The sequence below is a fragment of the Ailuropoda melanoleuca genome, chromosome 17 (assembly GCF_002007445.2).
Source record: "Ailuropoda melanoleuca isolate Jingjing chromosome 17, ASM200744v2, whole genome shotgun sequence".
Lineage (NCBI taxonomy): Eukaryota > Metazoa > Chordata > Mammalia > Carnivora > Ursidae > Ailuropoda > Ailuropoda melanoleuca.
Window position 1 is genome coordinate 10,352,767 of NC_048234.1, and position 21,391 is coordinate 10,374,157.

The 21,391-nt window shown below is 45.7% G+C and overlaps 2 protein-coding genes across 17 annotated transcripts in view; one reads left to right on the forward strand and one right to left on the reverse strand.

Moving 5' to 3' along the window:
• The window catches only part of NCOR1 (nuclear receptor corepressor 1), a 144,181-nt gene extending 142,331 nt beyond the window's left edge, over positions 1-1,850 (forward strand). For all 15 annotated transcript variants that reach the window (XM_034646883.1, XM_034646895.1, XM_034646888.1 and 12 more), the window contains one exon: positions 776-1,850. In XM_034646883.1, the coding sequence (XP_034502774.1) occupies positions 776-963 (188 nt within the window). In that variant the 3' untranslated portion in view covers positions 964-1,850. The remainder of the gene's footprint in view (positions 1-775) is intronic.
• The window catches only part of TTC19 (tetratricopeptide repeat domain 19), a 39,602-nt gene that overhangs the window by 7,174 nt on the left and 11,037 nt on the right, over positions 1-21,391 (reverse strand). For both annotated transcript variants that reach the window (XM_011227034.3, XM_034646898.1), the window contains exons 7-9: positions 7,322-7,476; positions 5,788-5,950; positions 3,036-5,337 (exon numbers count right to left, since the gene is read on the reverse strand). In XM_011227034.3, the coding sequence (XP_011225336.3) occupies positions 5,204-5,337; positions 5,788-5,950; positions 7,322-7,476 (452 nt within the window). In that variant the 3' untranslated portion in view covers positions 3,036-5,203. The remainder of the gene's footprint in view (positions 1-3,035; positions 5,338-5,787; positions 5,951-7,321; positions 7,477-21,391) is intronic.

Consider the following 21,391-nt stretch of genomic DNA (forward strand, 5'->3'; position numbering starts at 1 on the left):
AACTGTGCTCTCCCCCTTAATTTATTAGTACATAAATTTCATATGGATGTTATATCAGCATAACCAGGCCTCTGCTTTATGAAATTCTCACATCACATGCAACGTGTGTACTAGTTTGAAAACCTCTCACCTAAACCAATGATTGTTCTCCCATCACTCTTAGAGAAGGAATTAATTCATGAAACCAAAGACTTGGTAAAATGGTACATTTTCCATTTTTAGGGTTTCTTAAGCTGTAAAAGGCGTTCCAGGGACAGTGGGACAATCTAGGTAGTGGCAGAAGGTAGCAGTGGTCTTGGGAGGTTCACACACCCCTCTTCCGGAGCTTGGACCTGTTACATCTGATGGCACATGTCCTGCAGCCCCGGGACCTTCGTCCTCTGAGCCTGTACTCCTGCCTTTAACTCTAAGAGTCCAGAAGTTCTCGGTGTAGACTCTTAGAGCTTAAAATGCAGTAGTACTATTTGGGATTCTCCATAGAAACACCCGTTCTAGACCTCACTCAGAGCTCAGCCCCGAGCTTTCACGTCCGGGCTCAGCAACGCTAAGCTCGTGCTCGTACGGGGGCACGCTTCCCTTCTAGAGTCTCACGGGGGGGTGCCTCCCCGTAGGCTACGCTCTGTCACGAAACCCCGGCTCTCCCACGTCGTTTCGTCTGGCTCTTGGTGTCACAGGGCCGTCTCAGTAGCGTCATCGTGTCCTCCTCCCCCGTCCCGGGAAGTTGCGTGGGACCGCGGCCGCGCTCACGCAGTGAACGCGCTTCTTCTTTTGTCAGGCTCGACCCAGTTTCCGTACAACCCTCTGACGATGCGGATGCTGAGCAGTACGCCGCCGACGCCGCTGGCGTGCGCCCCCTCTTCCGTGAACCCCGCGGCGCCGCACCAGCAGAGCAGGCTGTGGGAGCGGGAGCCGGCGCCGCTGCTCTCCGCGCAGTACGAGACGCTGTCCGACAGCGATGACTGACGGGCCCGCCGGGCCGGGAGCTCTCGTTTTGGGTGGGTGTGTTTTTCACGGCGGGTCAGCAACCTGTCCTCCTCTGACTTGTGCCCAGAGACTTTTCAGGAGAGCCTGGACCACGGGTGATGAAGAAATGATGGAAGTTCATGTGGCGAGTCGAATGGGGGGAGGGGCGGGGGGCTGCCTTCGACACAGGCGGTTCGGTGGATTCTAATAGTGGAGGGTTGAAATGTAGAGTTTTTAAAAAGTGGACAATTCCTGTTCTTACATCTGTTTGTAAAGAAAACCATAATGTCTTTAAATCACTCTTCTGTAAATAGAGGACCTTTTTTGCAGTGTTTCCCCTTGCTGTAGTATCTGGTGTACTTATGTTCAAATCAGCACATTAACTTCGGGGGTAATTTTAAAAAAACAATCACCGCACCTATCTTTTTAATCCTCGCCTTCTAAACGACCTCATACAGCCCAGTTACATAATGTTGGCTGTCACGGGCATTGTACTTTTATCCAATTTTGTTTCCTCTAAATTCAGATTTCCGGTGATGTTTCAGTTCTTGTGGAAATGTTTAGATTTTTAACACAGACCCTATCATAAAACCTGTACATTATGTTATTAGGGTCAAAGGTAAGAGAAACAAAATTCTGCCATACTGTAAATTTCCAGTGCAGGCTTTAATTTTTTTTTCAATTAGTAGCACTGAAAAAATTATTACTGCATGGGTATGTTATAGTTCAGTTTTTAAAGTTAAAAAAAAAAAGGCTTATTTGAGGCATTCCTCACTGTTATGCACACTGGTGACTTAGCCATGCCCCTAAGTATTCCTTTCCTTCTGCATCTGATGCAGCCCAACAGAGCTTTTTGTTTTGAAATAAATTTGACTACCCTGTCCATAGCCACATAGATCATGTGTGATTTAAGGCTCTTGATGTCTCAGGTTTCAAAGGAAAAACTAGTATCTTGTCTATAGGTTGCTCGGTATTGGCTGAGTTAGAAGGTAACGAATGTTCGTCTGCTAGCTTCGCTGTGTGCTGTATCCTGAGGCCTCATGGCGGACATGCGGTTTGGTTCCTTCCCCTTCGCCACATGCCAGTGCTCCCTTTGACTCCTTGTGGGCAAGGGTTTATTGTTGAATCTTTTCATTTCACTGACTCTCAAGGAGCAAATACTTTAAAAGAGTGAATTTTAAACTAATTATGGTACTAGAATGTCCGTTTCGTCCTTAATAACTGCTTGTTGAATTGTGCGTCTTCTCCCGGACAGCTTGAGCGTGGCACTGCAGCACGCTCCTGCCGCAGGAGGCTAGGGGCTGCCTGGGAAGGTGCCACTGAAGTCGGAAAGCGGAAAGCGGTCTCTCCGGATGATTAAACTAGCACTTTAGGAACTAAGTAGATCTAAAGTTTTTAACAAAAGTACTGCAGCCTCTCGAAAAGGCAGGCACGGTAACCACTGACCGGGCGCCTCCTCCGTAACGCGCGTTTCACAGGCGCGCCGGAGAGCCGGAGACCCCCGCGGGGCCTTAACGCTGGGGGCTGATCCCTGTTGTGGTAATAAGGGCTCGGTCGGGCTCAGGACCTTGCCCACACAGTTACATGAGCGACCAAGGCCACGAGTCCACGTTTGTCTGAAGTTCAAGCCTTCACTCCCGGAGATTTCAGGTCCTCAAGATAAACTTTAGAGCAGGGGTAGCGATCCGACGCCTTCTACTTGGCAAGTGGGTCCTGCTCTAGCATACATACACGCCGACTGTTCACATGAATGAAAAACAGTAAATGTGCTACAGAAGTTACTATTTTAGATACCATTAATAATTTATAGTGTCAGACCCAAAAGAGACGACGATGATATTTTTCTAGGACCCTGAAGGTCCTGAGCTTCTCCAAATCAGAATGGTTTTTGCGAACATGTCGGCCGAGAGCCTAACTTTCTACTTTCGCAGCTCTGCTGGGGTACCCCTCCCGCCCTCCTCCTCACGCTGCGGGTGCGTTACCACTGCACCTGCCATGGCGTGGGGAGGAGAGAACGCAGGACCCTTTCTTAGTGCAGAGCATGGGAAGGACAGAACTCGCACGTGGCTTACCTATGGAGCAAAGCATCTGGGAGGGTGGCCGTCCACCGTGGCGGGACCGAAACGGCACCGAGAGGGACCGAGGACTGGCGGACGTCGGCTGTAAACCCAGGCGTGGCCCGCTGCAGGCTGAGATTCCAGGGTCCCGAAGCCGCCGCCTCCTGCGTGAGTGTTCAGCGCCCCACAACTAGACGAGGTCTTCCTGGTACTGGTCGGAGCGCTATGCTGACGGCCAGGTTTCCAGTGCATGTTCGTGATGGGAAGTTTCATAATGCTTTAATTTTGGTATGCTGGTTCCATTTTTTAAATATTTATGCCCTGAAAACTCTGGTGACATAGTTCAAACACTTCAACTATGCTATTTTTAACAACTCACTTTTGAATTCAGGCCAGTCGGCCAAGGGGTTGGTCCTGCCTCACCACCTCATTTTACAGCTGTGCAAATGAACTTTCTTGGAAATACCCACACGAAGAGACGGTCTTTCAGAGGACACCTGCAGTTTTTCCTGCACCGGGACAGGACCATGAGCTGAATCACTGTGGAGGATCAAAAATTCTTAAATAAAACCTGGAGTGACAAACCTAACTTTCAGTAACCCCTGCAACTGTGAAAAGGTAAAAACATTCTCAGTGCGGACGGGGAGTAGTTGACTGGTTGACAAGAATAACTTTTCAGAAACCAACCAATAAATTAAGACTGGGTTGCACTGAAAATCTGATTTATATTCTGTTTCTCATTAGACCTGAATGAAGGAGCTAGCTGGGTGGTAAGAGATGAACTTAGAAAGCAGGAAGATATACTTTATATCTGCAAAATATAAAATTCTAGTTTTAGTCTAATCCCTGAGGATTTGGACCTCAAGGTTCCTAGTATTTTGTTTTCTTGTTGACTCCAGTAAGTTATTTCTTAGGAGAAATTCAAAGATTCTGGAATACATACAGTGTGGTTGTAGAGGCTCTAGTTTATTAGGAAAGGATTCTTCCAGTATGTACACAGGAAACAAAAATATCTGTTTATCATCCCCACTCACACCCCCACCCCCAAAGGCTTACCAACAATAGTGTTCCTTCACGGCACCTACGAAACCTGCCTTTCTCCTAGGCAGATGGCCGTGCACGACTTCGGAGGTAAAGACGCCCATCTGCCTCGCTCGTCTGTGTGTCCTTTACGCACTCCGGCAGTGTGATAAGGCTCCTCCAACACAGTCTATTCCTTTATGGTCCTCTGACCACATACGTTCTCCCACAGAGAGAACCGCATCGGTCCCTATCTTACAGATGAGGATACCGAGACCCAAACACACACAAAAAGCCAGGACTAGGACCCAGATCAGTGATCCTTCTGTACCAACAGTACGTGTCAGAATTCCTGGGGAGACTTTACACGATACACTTGTAAGGCCCTACCCTGAGACCGAGGGTTCGGGGGTGCAGCCTGGGCAGGTGCAGAGGACTGACTTCAGGGACCGAGGCTGCAAGGGAAGTGGAGTGCTCCAACAGCATCGACAAGACTGCCTATCATTCATTCCCTTTTCTCCTTTTTCACAGTCGTATGTAACCAGATATAAAAACATACAGTTCACTTTTACTTATAATTAAATGAGTATATTTTCAAGGGCCTAATTCCTACTTTAAAACTTCATGCTGGACGCTGGCGCAAACCAAGACAATACTTTTGCTCCACTATGCATCACATCCCACACTGGGCTTCATGAAAGAGAGAAGAAAAATAACTCACCATAATCCCCCTTTGCCATGAGACGGGTACTCTGATCTGCCCGATACCGATGAAGTGAAAGAGAGGGTAGCGGATCAATGGATGAGAATCTTAGGCGAGAGATGCCTGGCTGACTCAGCACACACCCACCCGAGGGAGACCTGGCCCATTTCCACCCACAGTTACACTGAGACCGGCACGGACAGCACCTCACCACAGGTCACGACTGAGAGCACCTGACATCTGTCCTTAAGAGTCACAATCAGCCAGGGGTGAAAGCTGTGTGTCCTTTACAAACACAAAGTGGCAGTGTATACAACTCGTCCTTCACCACAGCTACGTGGACAAAACTTGAATATCAAGGAGAAAGGATCTAAGCCATTGATTTGGGTGTCACTGAGACCAGAATAATCGCTGTTGCTGAAAATTCCCTACAACAAAAGGCATTTAGAGCTTCATGAAATTAAGTTAAAGGTCTGCTTTTCCTTGACAGCTCAGCCAGCTCTTCCCTGATGTGCTGTATAGAAACCTCATCTCTTTTCAGCTCTGCTTGCTTCAGCGCTTCCTGGTAGATCTCTTTTGCTTGCGCATATCGCTCTAAAATAGCCCGGAGAGAAGGGAGAATAAACAGCAATGTAGGTTTTCCGAGTGATTCTGCCAGACTCCGCCGGGCCAGCACCGGGGCACGTACGCGGCTCACGGCCTGTGCTCCCGAAGCGCGGCGGCCGAGGCCTCCTCCCCTCCCGCTCCGCCGGCCCGGCCAGCGCCGACACACCAGGGCTCGGGGGCGCCCCCCCCGCAGCCCAGGCTCGAGCTTCCTGCGCCCTGCCCCCCGCAGCCCAGGCTCGAGCTTCCTGCGCCCTGCGGGGCTGGCGCGGCACTACGGGGTCCTGGCAGCCGGGCACAGCGACACTGCAGCCCGACGCATGTCCTCTCGGGGGCCCTTCCGCCAGCCTCCTCCGTGCCCTCCCTAGACCCGCCTCACAGGTGCCGACCTCCAGGGCCCCCTTCCCTGGAGCCCGGCGGTGCCCTTCCGGGGCGCCCTACCTCTGTGCATGAGGATGGCGGCGAGGTTACTGAGAAGCATGTGCAGCTCGGGGTGCTCGATCTGCCGCGCCAGGTCGGACGCCCTCTGCACGTACACGCATGCCTCCTCGAAGCGGCCCTGAGCGTCCAGGGTGGTCGCCAGGTCACTCATCAGCACGATGGTCTATACGCAAGAGAAAGCGGGGCCATTACAAAACAAACAAAAAATGCTATACAGCTTGAACCATCTGGAGTTTGGTCAACTGAATATATGCGTAGGATTTCCTGGTTCCTAGCTTTCCACAGAAGGCGAAGGGCATCAGCCTGTAACAAGCCACGGACGTTTATCATTCACACTGTACCATAGACAACATCCGTGTGACTCGGGAAAATAATACAAATCTAGAAACCTGGGAACAGGATATTACTTACTAATCTAATGATCAAGTTAGAAACACACACAGACACACAGACACACACACACACACCAGCAAGCAGCAGCTGTAGCGATCGCATTCAAGGCTCAGCAATCCCGAGGAGCCAGCCTCCAGCGCCTTCTCATAATATTCCTACGCGTGACTCAGACTGCTCAAGAAGAAATACACAGATTATGGACTTTAGGAAGATTCCCTTTAAGGGTCTTGAATGTTAAAACTCCAAAATCAACATTTTAAAATGGTGAGACTAAGAGCCGCAGACCCACCTCATCCCCGAAGCCATACTTTAAGCCTCAGTTCTAGGACTTGTGATCTGAATTCCAGATCTGTCTTCTTCCTCCGTGATATCCCGTGAAGGGGACTCTGTCACCTAAATCCCTTTCCTGAGGATCATTCATAGCCCAATACCTTGCCCATCGACCCCAGCCTTGGGACATGTTCAGTCCGGTTAAAATTTGTGTCCTATGCTGGGGGTACGAAGCATCGCAGACAAGCGATCCAGTTCTCACCTCTAAGAACTTAATCCGATAAAGGAGAAACACACAGATCTCAGTTCAGCGTGTTCTCTGTTCGAACAGAGAGCTCTGCACGCTGTGGCTAAATTCCATGTCAGTGGTTCTGACTTTTCAATGCAGTCCCCCTCTCTCCCTTCTTCCCCTCCCCCCGCTTCCCCTGGCAGTTTACATGTGGGGTGAGGGAGGCAAGAACCTTCACAGGTTAACCTGTTCCTCCTACGATTCTTACTGAGGCTCAGGATTCCAAAACACTGGGCCGTGTACCCAGAGGGCCTGGAAGCACCCAGGGGGCCTGGTTAGACCTACTGTTTGGAAAGGCTGCTCTGTGTAAACCAATATGCATGCAGAATGCTCTGGACAGACCCAGTAATTGATGCGGGGTCTCAAATCCTTTCTTTCTTAAAATTTTTTTTTCCGCACGCTCTACTGAGCCTGCAGGCGCCCCTCAGATCCTGTCTGAAGCAAGCCGCCGGGGGTGGGGCGCACGGAGGGGAAACAGCTGGGACTGTCCGCTGAGATCTGTCCCCAGTGAGTGTGGCATCTCACACCCGGGAATTCTGAACGCTTTGTTTCACAGCTCCTCTCTCTGCTCTCCTCCCTTACCTGTGGGTGTCTCTCTCCTAGCATTTCTTCAGAAATCTGCAAAGCTTTCTCGTACATCCTCTGTGCCTGGGACGGCTGCTTGGAGAACAGAAGGTAGCGAGCATAGGTGTCTAGGCACATGCCAAGGAGGAGGTGGGTGCTGGCTTTCTCTTCCACTAGGAAGGAAACAAGAGCAGTGCCGGCATATAATATAAGCACGAGAGAGAAAGGGAGGCAGAGAACCGGCCAAGCTGCTTCAACCTCTCGCTTGTTAGCAAGGCCCACAAATGTTCTCACAGTGCGGGACCCACAGAGCGTGTCCTGTCGTTCAGGAAGTACCTGACCTTCCGCTTTGCTACACGAAGGCGCCGACGCAGGTGCGCTCACATCCGAGCTATTCCCGGACCCCTGTCAGTGTGTGCGGTGGGGGGAAGGGGGTGTCCCCACACCGAGGAGCCGTTCTGGACACCAGCAGGCTGTGTAAGAACGCACTCGATCGTGACACTGTCTACCCAGATAGCATCGGATGCCACAGGCTGAGGGTTCAGTCCCTTCCTCCATCAGACACCAGTCACGAGCCCCGTGCTTCCGACAGCAGCTGGCGACTGCGTTTCCAGGCCGACCCCTCCGACGGAGGTGCCAACAGCAAGTCCGGGTTATGACCTGTGCCGCTGACCAGGTGGCTTAAGTCTGAGCTTCCCAGGGCCTCCCTCCTTCGGTTACATTAATTTGCCAGATGAGCTCATAGAACTCAGAACATTTCACTTCCTAGGTTACTGTTCATTATAAAAGGATATAACTCAGGAACAGCCAGATGGAAGAGACACATAGCGCGAGGTACGTGGGAAGGGGCGCGAAGCTTCTATGCCCTCTCCAAGAGCACTAGCTGTCCCAGCACCACCACGTATTCGCCAACCCAGAGTCTCCGAGCGCTGTCTGTCTGGGTTTTTACGGACGCTCCACTACGCAGGTGCGACTGATTAAACCGACGCCCCCCTCCCAAGGTCAGGGGTCGGACTGAATGCTCACCCCTCTAATTACAGGGCCCCATCTCTGGACTATAGTCCTCAGCAGAGGGCCCGGAGTCTCCTCATTAACATAACAAAGGACACCTTAATCACTCTCAGGACAAGAGTCCGAGGGTTTGGGGAGCTCTGAGCCAGGAGCTGTGGACAAAGCCCGAGAGTACACATCAGAAATAGATTTTGGTCATCTGAAGGGCCATATCTTAAAATGACAATATTGCAATATCCAATTAAATGACAAAGTTTTCCTCACATTTTTCTTTTAAAGATTTTATTTTTTTAAAGTAACGTCTACACCCACCGTGGGGCCTGAAGTCACAGGGCCGGACCAAGAGTGGCCCGCTCTCCCGCCTGAGCCCGCCGGGCGCCCCGCTTCCCCCCACTTTAAGTAAGAGCTTGCACATCAAGGTGCGGAGCACTATTTTTAGGCCGAAACTGTATTTAGTAGAAATAGGTAAAGATAAATTCCAAGAATGAGTTAACAACAAAGGAAGTATAGGGCAAATCAAAGTTTTCAGGTGCAAAAAGGGCAATGCTCAGCAAGAAACCAGAGGACACTCAGAATCCTGAACTAGAAAGCCACAAAGCAACTGAAAGAACAGTCCATCCGTTTTTTGAAGAAGAAAGGCTGCAACGATACAGCAGCTCTGGAACCAATGACAGTACTGACCACACGACGTCGGAAGAGGAACAAACTTCAAACACCTCACGCCACAGGAACAGAACACGCAGACCTCGAGCACAGACACCGGCAGCGAGGCGCACAAGTAAAGACCCAGGAGCGATGACACGAGGCCGCAGACACGGGGACGACCTAGCCAGACTGCGGGCAAACGCTACAGAAAGGTTTCCCTCCGAGAAACTTAGTAAGCGAACCACGGCTCACCCAACCAATGACGTTCGGTCCGGTTTCCTGAGCAGCAAATTCACGTGGAATGCCGTTCCTTCCCTAGCCTCAACGGTTCAGAAAACGTACAAGAGGCAGGCAGAATTTAAAGACGACTATGGAACCAAAGAGCATGAGAGAGGTTACACAGGCCAGTGAACTCGGGGTGGATGAAGACAGCGGCTGACGTGTTATCAGAGGGTGAAAGTTAAGAGACAACGCCAAGTAGAAATCTGAAGTTACTTGCTTTGACTCAATCATATACAAAAAGTATATATTCATCTTCGTAAAATCAAACTAGGGATAGTTTTAAATAGATCGCCTTACAAATACACTTTCAAAAACCATAAATAAAAGTTATTTGCATAAATATCTAGAGTATACACGGGTGTCAGAATAAATATAGAAAAGCCAACAGAAGACGGCCCCGGCTACCTACCACAGGAAAAGACCCCGTATTTCTCTACCGGGAAGAAACGCTGAACCAAATATCTAACTACAAGCAAGAATGTTGAGCAAAAGCTTGTATAATTGAGGGGCTGTTTAACATGAATAGTACTGCGAGATAATCTAACGAAAAGAGGCAGTTGAGAAGAATGAGACAAATCTCTATGTCCTCAAGTACAAACAAAAGTCCAAGAAGATAAGTAATTTGTTACAGAAGACTCAACTAAAACACATGTTGAGAATAAAGACAAAACCTGTTTGTCATACCCCAGAAATACCATAAAACAATGTATAATTATTCCAATTCTGGAAATTTTATGCTTCAGAAATGACTGCCAACTCCTATTTCTGGGATTTCTATTAATTCTCTTTAAATATTTCTAGGGGCGCCTGGGTGGCACAGCGGTTAAGCGTCTGCCTTCCGCTCAGAGCGTGATCCCGGCGTTATGGGATCGAGCCCCACATCAGGCTCCTCTGCTATGAGCCTGCGTCTTCCTCTCCCACTCCCCCTGCTTGTGTTCCCTCTCTCACTGGCTGTCTCTATCTCTGTCGAATAAATAAATAAAATCTTTTAAAAAAAATAAAAATAAATAAATATTTCTAGATTTTTAAAAAGTCCTCTTTATATTTTACAATTAGAAAGTACAATAAAGTGACAGGTGATTCCAGTGGAAAAATCATCACTACTGTTATCAACAACGGAAATTAACCAGAATGGAAAAAATGATATTTTTAGAAATGATTAACGAGGTAAAATTTTAGCCGCAATATTTTTTCATTGTGAAGAAAAATGCATTTCAAATTCATATAGCACTCTAAAATATGAAAAATGAGAATAATTTTTGGAGAATCTACTTCTCTAAAAACAAGACTAAGGGAGAAATAAAAAGGCTCTATAATAACACCTTTAGCAGACCGCCAACTTAAGAGAAAATGTCACAGCTGTAATAAAGTACCAAAAGACTTCCTTTTCTAAGCAGTAACATGTAAAATATAGTTTCTTGAAATATTACTATAAAAACTGCTAGAAATTAGACACGAACAAATCAGATAGCCAGTAACAGCTGAGAAATACACAGAGCCTCCCTCAAAGGATCATTTGAATCCGAGAGGGAGGTCGTATTTATTTCTTCAAACTTAGATAAGTAATTCTTTTTCAAAAGTGATTTCTAGCCAGAGAAAAAGAGAAGCTACCACAAATCTGTCCACGAAACAAACAAGATTCAGCACAGAAATTTTTACTCAAAATATTAGCAAATGGCATTGGTCAAATGCACTAAGGAAATGACCAAGCAGCATTTATTCCAGAAATATGAGAATGGATCAGTGTATTTAATGTATCAATATATCAAATACAGAGTTACATGAATGCAGACTAAAAAGGAATGTGATAAGATACTGGTTCTGAACAAGGCTTTGGTTCCGCTAATGATGACCGATCATCTGAAAACCCTTCTGCTTCGAAAGTGAGATCAATTCTGTCCTTTTACACGCACAGCTGAGCTCCCGAGAGAAGGAAATCCCAAGGGCCAAACAACAGGAGTAAGAAACCCAGAGCAGAAAGCGTGGGACCTGCCATGAGAGCCCAGTCTGTGTTGGTTTTGTGGGGGTGGCCTGAGTGGCTCTGTAATCCAGAACTGAGTTCACCTTCTGCCAACCAGAGAATCCGATCTGAAGCCCCTTGCATAAAACCAGAATGCCTGTCATAGGCATCGCGTGCCCCCTCCCTAGACCCTGTTCCCACCAGGGACCCCAAGGAACTTGCACGGGCTAGCCCGGGATCCAGGGGGGGAAAGGACAACCACGGAAATCTCTACCACAGGCCTGAGCCGCATGGAGCTTGACGTCTACATTCAGCATCCACTGCGGCTTGGACCTGAGTGCCTGGAATAAACAAAACCATTCCAGAGTCTCATCTTCCAGCTAAAACCCTGCCGTAGATCAATTTATCATCCAAACGTAGTCAGCATGGAAATTCACAATAAATGAGAACCAGCAGACAATAAAAAAGGAGCCTCACCCTCAAAAGACTTTTAGATAATCGACTAATCCAAGACTATAAACGAAGCAGGTTCTGAATAATCACTTAAACGGCCAGTATGATCCATCTGAGAGCCTTGCATGGATTCCTCCTTTGCCTAGAATTTTCTTTAGAGACTGCCGCTTGGCTTATCCCGTCCCATTCTTCAGGTTTCTTACCAACGAGGCCTTCCCTGACCCCTCCTACACAACGATGTACAGCCCCTACACGTGCCCCGGACACACGTTCTCTCACATACATGTCATCCTTGCATACTGTCATTTGCTGGAGAGCGTGTATGTGGTTTTCCTCCACTAGAAACTGAGCTCCATGAGGCAGCAAATTCCTTTTAATTACAGCCGTCTCTCCGTGCCTAGTAACATGCATGGCACACGACAGGCATTTAAAAAGTATTTCTTGGAGGACTGGTTGAGTGGATGAACAAATAAGAAAATTAAAAACATAAAGGTATAGAACTAAAGATGGGAAAGAAAGAATTAAACCAAAAGTTAATTTTAATTACAGAATTCAACAACACTGGTGCTCCACGATTCTATGAAAACTCAACACACAGATGTCGTCACAGATCTGTAAGAAAAGGATGATTAATAAAATAAAACAGTCCTGAGTTATAACCCTGTCGATGAAGCAGGAAAAATTCTCTCTGACTTCACATCACATTAAAAATTCTAGGGAAGGACTAAATGTAAAAAAGCCTAATATTTAGAAGAGACTATCTTTCTGACCTTAGAACAAAGAAGTATTTTTTTCAACAAGACACAAAAGGTACGAAATATAAAGGAAAATATCAAAAGATTCGACTACATTCAATTTTTAATCTCTGCATGTGAAATGCCCCCGAGTGAAAAGACAGGGACACAGAAAGATATGTAACCTACAAAATATAAACTTTTATATTTTGTTCAAATACATAAAGAACTCTTATAAATCATTAAGAAAAATACAACCGTTCAAAAGAAAATAAGCAAAGGATATAAAGAGACCATTTTCAGAGCAGGAAATCCACACGGTCAGTAAGTGTATGAGAAGATGGTCTGTATCTCACTAGCATCAGAAAAAACACTGAAACCCCACGAAACTCCATCTCACACCCACCAGATCATCAAAAAACAAAGTCCAACAACAACAAAGGTACAGAGCAACAACACAAACACACTGCTAGTGAAAATGTTAACTGGTAAAACCACACCGATACGCAACTTGGGAATACCCAGCGTATGCACGGCGGCACTTCCACACACAGGTACGTTCCCTGGGGAGTAGCTCACGTGTCTGCAGAGACATGGGTCCGAGAGGGTTCAAGGAGCTCTTATTTTCCATAGTAAAACAGGAAGAACCTTCACGTCCATCTACAGGAGACCTGTAGTGCCTTCATCCAGGGGGATCCTAGACCACAGCTGTGGGGAATGGAGCCATCAGGGCCACTGCGAGCCTGTGTCACTCTTTACCCTCACCCCCTACCACAGTGGACCAGTTAAAGGGAATCACCTCTTCTAGACAATGCAACCCAGCAGACATTTGGTTTGGCAAGGAAACCGGCCTTTGTGACGGGAAAACTGATGCTTCAGGTATCAGCATGGATAAATCTCAACAAAATAATGTTGTGTGAGAAACTGCAGAAACAAGTGTATAATACGTAAAGTTTAAACACACACTGGGGTGCCTGGTCACTCAGTCGGTGAAGCATCTGCCTTCGGTTCGGGTCATAATCTCAGGGTCCTGGGATCGAGCCCCACACTGGGCTCCCTACTCAATGGGGAGTCTGCCTCTCCCTCTCGCTCTGCCCCCTGCCACGCTCATGCATGCTCTCTCAAATAAACATTTTTTTTAAAAAAGTTTAAAAACATACTAGTCCTGTTGTATATTGTTTACTGATATATACAAGTGTAATAAACAGGACTAAGAATGACAAAGATCAAAAACAAATTAAAAAAACAAACAAAAAAACACCAAATTCAGAATAGTATTTACACCAAGTGGGAGTACAACAGGGTTTAAACCCAGAAAAAAGAACTCCGAAGCACAGACGGTAAATACTGAGGTTTGACAAAGCTGAGGGGAAGGTACACAGGAATCTGTTAAAGTCGCCCCACTTCATTTTTGCTTGAAATCTTAAAAAAAAAAAAAAATCCAGAAGAAAGGCACAGAACTAACTTTTCTGAATGGTAAGACAGTAATAGGGATGATACGCTGGAGAAATTCCCAAAATAGAGACAAGGAAACTGAGGGAGAGGACATATAAAGGACAGAGGAGAGGCGGATATTCCAGTAACGGACATGCCTGAACAAAAGCGCACACCTAGTTCACAAAGATGTATTCGGAAGCTCACGAGAACTGAATCTTAGAAAAGAGACTAAGCCCCCTAACCTCATGCTGACAAAACCCCCAGCTCCTACAAAGCAACCCAGCGCGAGAAAACAGGCTATCTCCAAAAGAAGGCAAGTAAGTTGGCTGCAAAATTCTCTGCAATAAATCCCAGTAAGTCTGAAATTCCAGATTGTAGAGAAAAAACAAGTAGGGAAAGGCAGAAGAATGCTTCACTGTACCCCTCTCATCTTATGGAAGCAACTGGAAACCCTATGTATGCCTTCCCTCCAAACTGTAAGTGGAAGTGTGGTGAGGAAAAAGTCCCTATAAGAGGAAACGGAGAGGGGTGCCTGGGTGGCTCAGTGGATTAAGTGTCTGCCTTTGGCTTGGGTCATGATCTCGGGTCCTAGGATCAAGCCCCGTGTTGGGCTCCTTGCTCAGTGGGGAGTCTGCTTCTTCCTCTGCCTCTGCTGCTCCCCCTGCTTGTGCTCTCTAATAAATAAATAAAATCTTAAAAAAAAAAAAAAAGAGGGAACTGAGAACAAAAAAGTAACAAAAATGGAAAGCATTTTTAAAAAAGATTTTATTTATTTGAGAGAGAGTACAAGAGAGAGCATGAGCAGTGGGGAGGAGCAGAGGGAGAGGGAGAAGCAGACCCCCTGCAGAGCAGGGGGCCCGACGTGGGGCTCGATAACAGGACCCTGAGATCATGACCGGAGCTGAAGGCAGATGCTTAACTGTCTGAGACATCCAGGCGCCTTGGAAAGCATTTTTTTCAATGCAAAATATCAGATAAATACCCTCTCAATACTAATTTTAAACAGGCTTTGAGATTTTGTTTAACAAGACAACGATATTCAGATTAGGTTTTTAAAAAATCCAAACATAGACTTCTACAAAAGACACACTGAAATAAAATGACTTAAAATCATTTTTTTAAGGAGGGGATAACTCACAATGAAGATACCCATCTAGGACTGTTTAAACAGCATAAAAATGTGTAGGAAGAAAGAAAATCACAAAGCCAAATTATCTTGTCTAGAATTAGACAAAATCAGCAAGGATATAGGACTTGAACAATACTTGAAACCAACTACATCTATCCAACGTATATAGAACATTCTACCCAACAACAAAGAAATACACATTTTTCTCAAATGTACGTGGAACAGTCTCTGGGACAAACCGCATACTATACCATAAAACAAGTCTCAGTAAATTTTAAAGGACTGAAATCAGGGCACCTGGGTGGCTCAGTGGGTTGGGTGTCTGCCTTTGGCTCAGGTCATGATCCTGGGAGCCTGGGATCCACATTGGGCTCCCTGATCAGCTGGGAGCCTGCTTCTCCCTTTCCCCCACTCATGCTCTCTCTTTCAAATAAATTAAAAAATCTTTAAAAATAATAAAAACTAAAAGGACTGAAATCATTTTTTAAAAAAGCATGTTTTCTGGTCACAATGGGATGAAGTTAAAAATCAACAACAGAAGGAAATATTGATAATTCATAAATATGTGGAAATTAATCAACACGCTCCAAAATATCCCAAGGATCAAAGAAGAAATCACAAGAAAAATTAGAAAACACTTTGAGATAAATGAGAATGAAAACGCAACAGACCAAAATTTATAGGACGCAGCTAAAGCAGTGGAGGGAGACTTATAGTTGTAAACGCACATATCCGAAAAGAAAGACTGAAACCAACAACCCGATCTTCCACCTGAGAAACTAGAAACAGAGCAAAACAAACCCAAACCAATCAGGGGAGAGAAACCTAGGAGAAACCGAACAGTCAGGAAGGTCCTACATAAACTGAGTGGTAAACATGTAAAAAGCCATTTAATAACTTCATGAAGGCATCACACTCAGCGAACTCTTCCAGAGTCCTTAATGAGCACCAGCCACCGTCCCGGAGCACTCACCTCCCCTGACAACTCTACAAGATAGACAACGGTTCGACTCTTCTCCTGTTTCATGGATGAGGAAACCCAGAAGAGAGGAGTTACATGCCTTGTCTGCAGTCACACTGTGATGAAACGGAAGAGCCAGAATTCAAACTCAGGGCCCGGATGTCGAAGGTTTCTGACGCCAGAGAAGTGACCAAAAACAGTTCCACTTTCAGAAGTGTTTTGATTATTTAAAATATGAAATTGAATGCAACTTTCAGCTCAAGAAAAGGAGGATAAAGGAGTCTACGGGGGAAAAAAAAATCTATTAAAGAGAGGAAATAAATCCATGAGATTAGGAATTAGAAAAGAAATATGATCTTGTAACAGAATGCTGTCAGTTATGCTTTAAAAACATAATTCCATTAAGTTTCTAGGAAAATATAGATCTCCAAACTTTTGTCACCCATGCATTCACTTATTCAAGATATTTTTGTTTTTATTTATTTTTTTAAAGCAGACTCCACACCCAACGTGGGGCTTGAACTCTCGACCCCAAGAACAAAAGTCACATGTCCTGCTGACCGAGCCAAGCCAGGCGCCCCATTCAAGATATTTATTAACGCTGTGTTCTTGGTACTGTCCGCCATACTGAAATCAAATCAAGAAAACAGAAGAAATTTAAATATATGAATACTGATCAAGGAAAGAAGAAAAAGAGTTACCAGAGAATCACCTCTAAAGGAGATCTGGCCCATATGGTTTTCCATTTCTCTCTCTCCTTGGGCCTCCCTCTTCCCTGAGACATAATAATATTGAAATCAGGCCAACCAATACTCCTATCACGGCCCCTAAGTGGTCAAACAAAAGGAAGAGTCGCATGTGACTCATCTTAAATCAAAAGCTATAAATAACCGAGCATCTCAGAAGCTGAGACAGGCTGAGGGTTAGGCCTTTTGCACCAAAGAGTGAGACAAGTTGTGAACGCAAAGCGAAAGTTCTTGAAGGACATGAGAAGTGCCACTCCAGTGAACAAAGCAGGCTTTGACCTGGAGAAAGGGTTAGCGGTCTGGAGAGAAAGTCAAACCAGCCCTAACATTCCCTTGAGCCAAAGCCTCACCCAGAGCAAGGCCCTAAAGCTCTTCAATTCTGCGAAGGCTGAGAGGTGAGGAAACTGCAGAAGAAAAGTCTGAGGTCAGCAGAGGTTGGTTCAGGAGCTTCAAGGAAAGAAGCCGTCTCTATAACACAAATGTGCAGGGCGAAGCAGCAAGGGCTCACGTAGAAGCTGCAGCAAGTTCTCCGGAAGATTCTAGATCTTCATGAAGATAATACACTACACTGAACCACTACACTAAACAACAGATTCTCCACGCAGATGAAACAGCCTCCTGTTGGACGAAGACACTATCCAGAACTTCCACAGCTAGAGAGGAGCAGTCAACGCCTGGCTTCAGAGGACAGGCTGACGCTCTTGCTAGGGGCTCGTGCAGCTGATGGCTTTACGCTGAAGTCAGCGCTCACTGGCCACTCCCCAAATCCTAGGGCCCTTAAGAATTACGTTAGATCTACTCTGCCTGTGCTCTATCAACGGAACAAAGCCTGGATGACGGCACATCGGTCTACAGCGTAATTTACTGGATATTTTATGTCCACTGTTAAACCTACTGCTCAGAAGACTGCTTGCTGACAATGCACCTGGTCACTCCAGAGCGCTGATGGAGACGGACAGTGAGATTTATGTTCATGTCAGGTCTGCTAACCCAACATCCACTCTGCAGCCTGTTGATCAAGGAGTCATTTCAACCTTCGAGTCTTCTTATTTAAGAAATACATTTCACAAGGCTCTAGCTGCCACAGATTGTGATTCCTCTGATGGATCGGTGCAAGGTAAACTGAAAACCTTCTGGAAAGGATTCACCATTCTAGATGCCATTAAGAATATTCGTCATGCATGGGAAGAGGTCAAAATATCAACAGGAACAGAAGTTTGGAAGAACCTGATTCCAACCCCATGGATGACTTTGAGGGGTTCGAGACTTCAGTGGAGGAAGTGACTGAAGATGTGGTGGAAACAGCAAAAGAACTAGAAGCAGAAGGGGAGCCTGAGGGGCGCCTGGGTGGCTCAGTCGGTTAAGCCTCTGACTCTTGATTTCAGCTCAGGTCGTGATCTCAGGGTCGTGATATCAAGCCCCCAGTCGGACTCCACACTCAGCTTGGAGTCTGCTTGAGATTCTCGTCCTCTGCCCTTCCCCCCATACGCGTGCACACACGCTCCCTCAAATAAATAGATCTTTAAAAAAAAAAATCTTATAGGGCTGCCTGGGTGGCTCAGTGGGTTAAGTGTCTGCCTTCAGTCCAGGTCATGATTCCAGGGTCCTGGGACTGACCCCTGAGTTGGGCTCCGTGCTCAGCGAGTCTGCTTCTCCCTCTCCTTCTGACCCTCCCCTGTGCTCATGCTCTCTCTCAAATGAATACAAAAAAAATCTTTTAAATAAATTAACAAACAAATAAATAAAATCTTATTTAAAAGAAAAAGTGGAGCCTGAACACGCGGCTAAACCACTGCAATCTCATCACAAAACCTGAATGGACAAGGAGCTGCTTCCTACGGATAAGCAAAGAGTGTGGTTTCTGAAGATGGAATCTACTCTTGGTAAAGATGCTGTGAAAAATCTTGAAATGACAACAGAGGATTCAGAGTATTACATGAACTTAGTTGGTAAAGCAGCAGCAGGGTTTGAGAGGACTAACTCTAATTTGGAAAGTTTTACCGGGGCTAAAATGGCATCTTGTGCTACAAAGAAATCGTTTGTGAAAGGAAGAGTCAATCAACTCAGCAACCTTCACTGTTGTCTTATTTTTAAGAAACTGCCACCGTCACCCCACCCTTCTGCACCACCACACTCATCTGGCAGCAGCCATCAACACTGAGGCAGGACCCTCCACCAGCAAAAAGATGACAACTTCCTGAAGGTTCAGATGACAGTTAACAGTTTCCAGCAATAACGTATTTTTCAATGAGGGTGGGTACATACTGTAACCATACTGTTATTACACACCGTAAACATCAGTTTTATGTGCACTAGGAAACAACGTCATTTGAGGCACTGTATTATGTTATCACGTAATGCCCGTGATGCCTCCGAGGTATGTCTGTGTTGCAAAGATAGTGAAGAGAGTGACTTTGGCTGGCAGAGCTGCTGTCTGTTCCAGCGTCCACTCTTTTGTCACGTAATTCAAGCAGAGGAGAATCCCGCTGGTTTTAGAAAATCATGCTACTCCCACGTCTCCCGTCAACGATGGCGTCAGAAATGCCATGTAACCAAATTCCAGCCAATGAGAAATAAGGATGAATCCACTTGGGAACTTGCAGCAAAGATCACCTTGATTCTAAGAGGAAACACCAAAGAAGTTTCGTTTCCTCTGCACGTTGCCATTTCTGGATGAGATTCCTGGGACCTAGTACAGTCACTTTTCAACCACAAGGGGAGCATGAAGAGAAAACCAAAACACACTGAGAATGAAGCGAGAGGGGATGGGAAGAATCTCCCCCTTCAGGATTTCAGTGAGCCACGTGTCAAGTAACTCAACAGCCAGAGCCTTTTTGCCAAACTGCCAGTTACATGACAGAGTAAGTGCCCTACTGCTTAGTGTAAAGTAATTGAGATTTTTTGCTATTTGCAATGAAATGCTTACTTATTCAGATGGCAATCTCCCCAAATTCACTAAATAACAATGCAAATCTAATAATTCAAAGCACTTTAGGGATTGGACAAAATGATATAAAATTCAGGTAAAAACTGAGTGAAAATAAAATGGAAATTTTACAAAAGCAGCACGTGTGAAATCGGTTTACTACCATATAATTCAAACAACGAATACTGTTGTTAAGAGCCATCAGATGAATGAATCGAATGGAAAACCCCAAAAGAAATGCAAGCGTATACTCATCTACAATAAGCACGTAATGTCGACAGATTACCATCTTCAAGAAAGTAGTTACCAACATCACACCAAAATCCACTGCAGATGTGTTAAAAAGTTACATTAAAAGAGTTTAGAAACAAAGAAAAAAATTTAAAGGAAAGATGGCTGAATATTTATCTGATTTCAAAGCTGAAAATACCTTTCTAAGCCTTAAACCCCCGAAAAGCAGGGACTTCTGCCTCACTTGCCTCTACTCGAATCCTGGAATACCCGGCATAGGACGGCTATTCCAAGTAACTCTAGATAGCTATTTAAGATTAATAAAAGCAAGGAAAATACACATAAATGAATTTAGATCTAACTCTAGAAAGATTAAAGGCAAGTGCGAGTCATACTGTGTGATTCACTTATATAAATTTTCTTTCTTTAAAGATTTATTTTCGAGAGAGAGCGCGTGCATGCGCAGGGTGGGAGGGGAAGGGGCACACGGAGAGGGAGAGAAAATCTCCAGCAGACTCCCTGCGGAGTGCTCGATCCCAGGACCCTGAGATCATGACCTGCGCTGAAACCAAGACTCGGACGCTTAACCAACTGAGACACCCAGGCGCCCCATTTATATAAATTTTTAAAAGAAACCTGCACAGACTACCCAGGCTGCAGCAGAGCAGTATCTCTGGTGGGGTTGAAGGGGAATGGGACTGGGGCCAGACACACAGACGGTGCAAAGGTATTGTTAGTGCTGGGTCACTGCCTGTTCTCATTATTCCTTAAACTATACAAATGTCAGTTTCACACTTATTTTAATTAAAACAAACAAAAAAACCCAAAAATCTGAACTCTATAGACACAAGCAAGGGAAAAGAAAAAACCTGACAGGACAGAGCTGATATTCTTACAAAATAACACCAATAAATGATCAACCTCACTGCTTACCAAAGAAAAGCTACTTATGCATCACGGCCGTATCACCAACCTGGCAAAGGTTATAAAAATCAGTGAGTTGGGGCGCCTGGTGGCTCAGTTGGTGAAGCGTCTGCCTTCAGCTCAGGTCATGATCCCAGGGTCCTGGAATCAAGCCCCGCATCAGTCTCCTTGCTCAGCGGGGAGCCTGCTTCTCCCTCTCCTACTCACCCTGCTTGTGCTCTCTCTGACAAATAAATAAAATCTTAAAAAAAAAAAAATCAGTGAGTTTTGAGAAGGGGCACACCGCCTCATTACAATAATGAAAACTAACAATGGTCAACACTGAAGTCGCTACTCTGTACCAGGCGTTGTTCTCAGTGCTTTATTGATATTAACTCGTTCAATCTTCCTACCAGTCTTACGAGAGAGTATTACTCTTATTCCCATTCTGAAGATCAAAAGCGCATAGGAATTACTTAATTTGACCAAAGTCGCAAAGCAAATAAATTCGCAGAACCAGAAAATGTAAATTAATACAGTCCTTTCAAGGGCAAATTTGCAATATTCATCAACAATGTTAAAATGTGCTGCTTTTGACCTGGAATTTGTCTGAGACACTAACCTAAAGAAACAGATCTGGACACCACCTATGTCGTCACAGAACACTTCC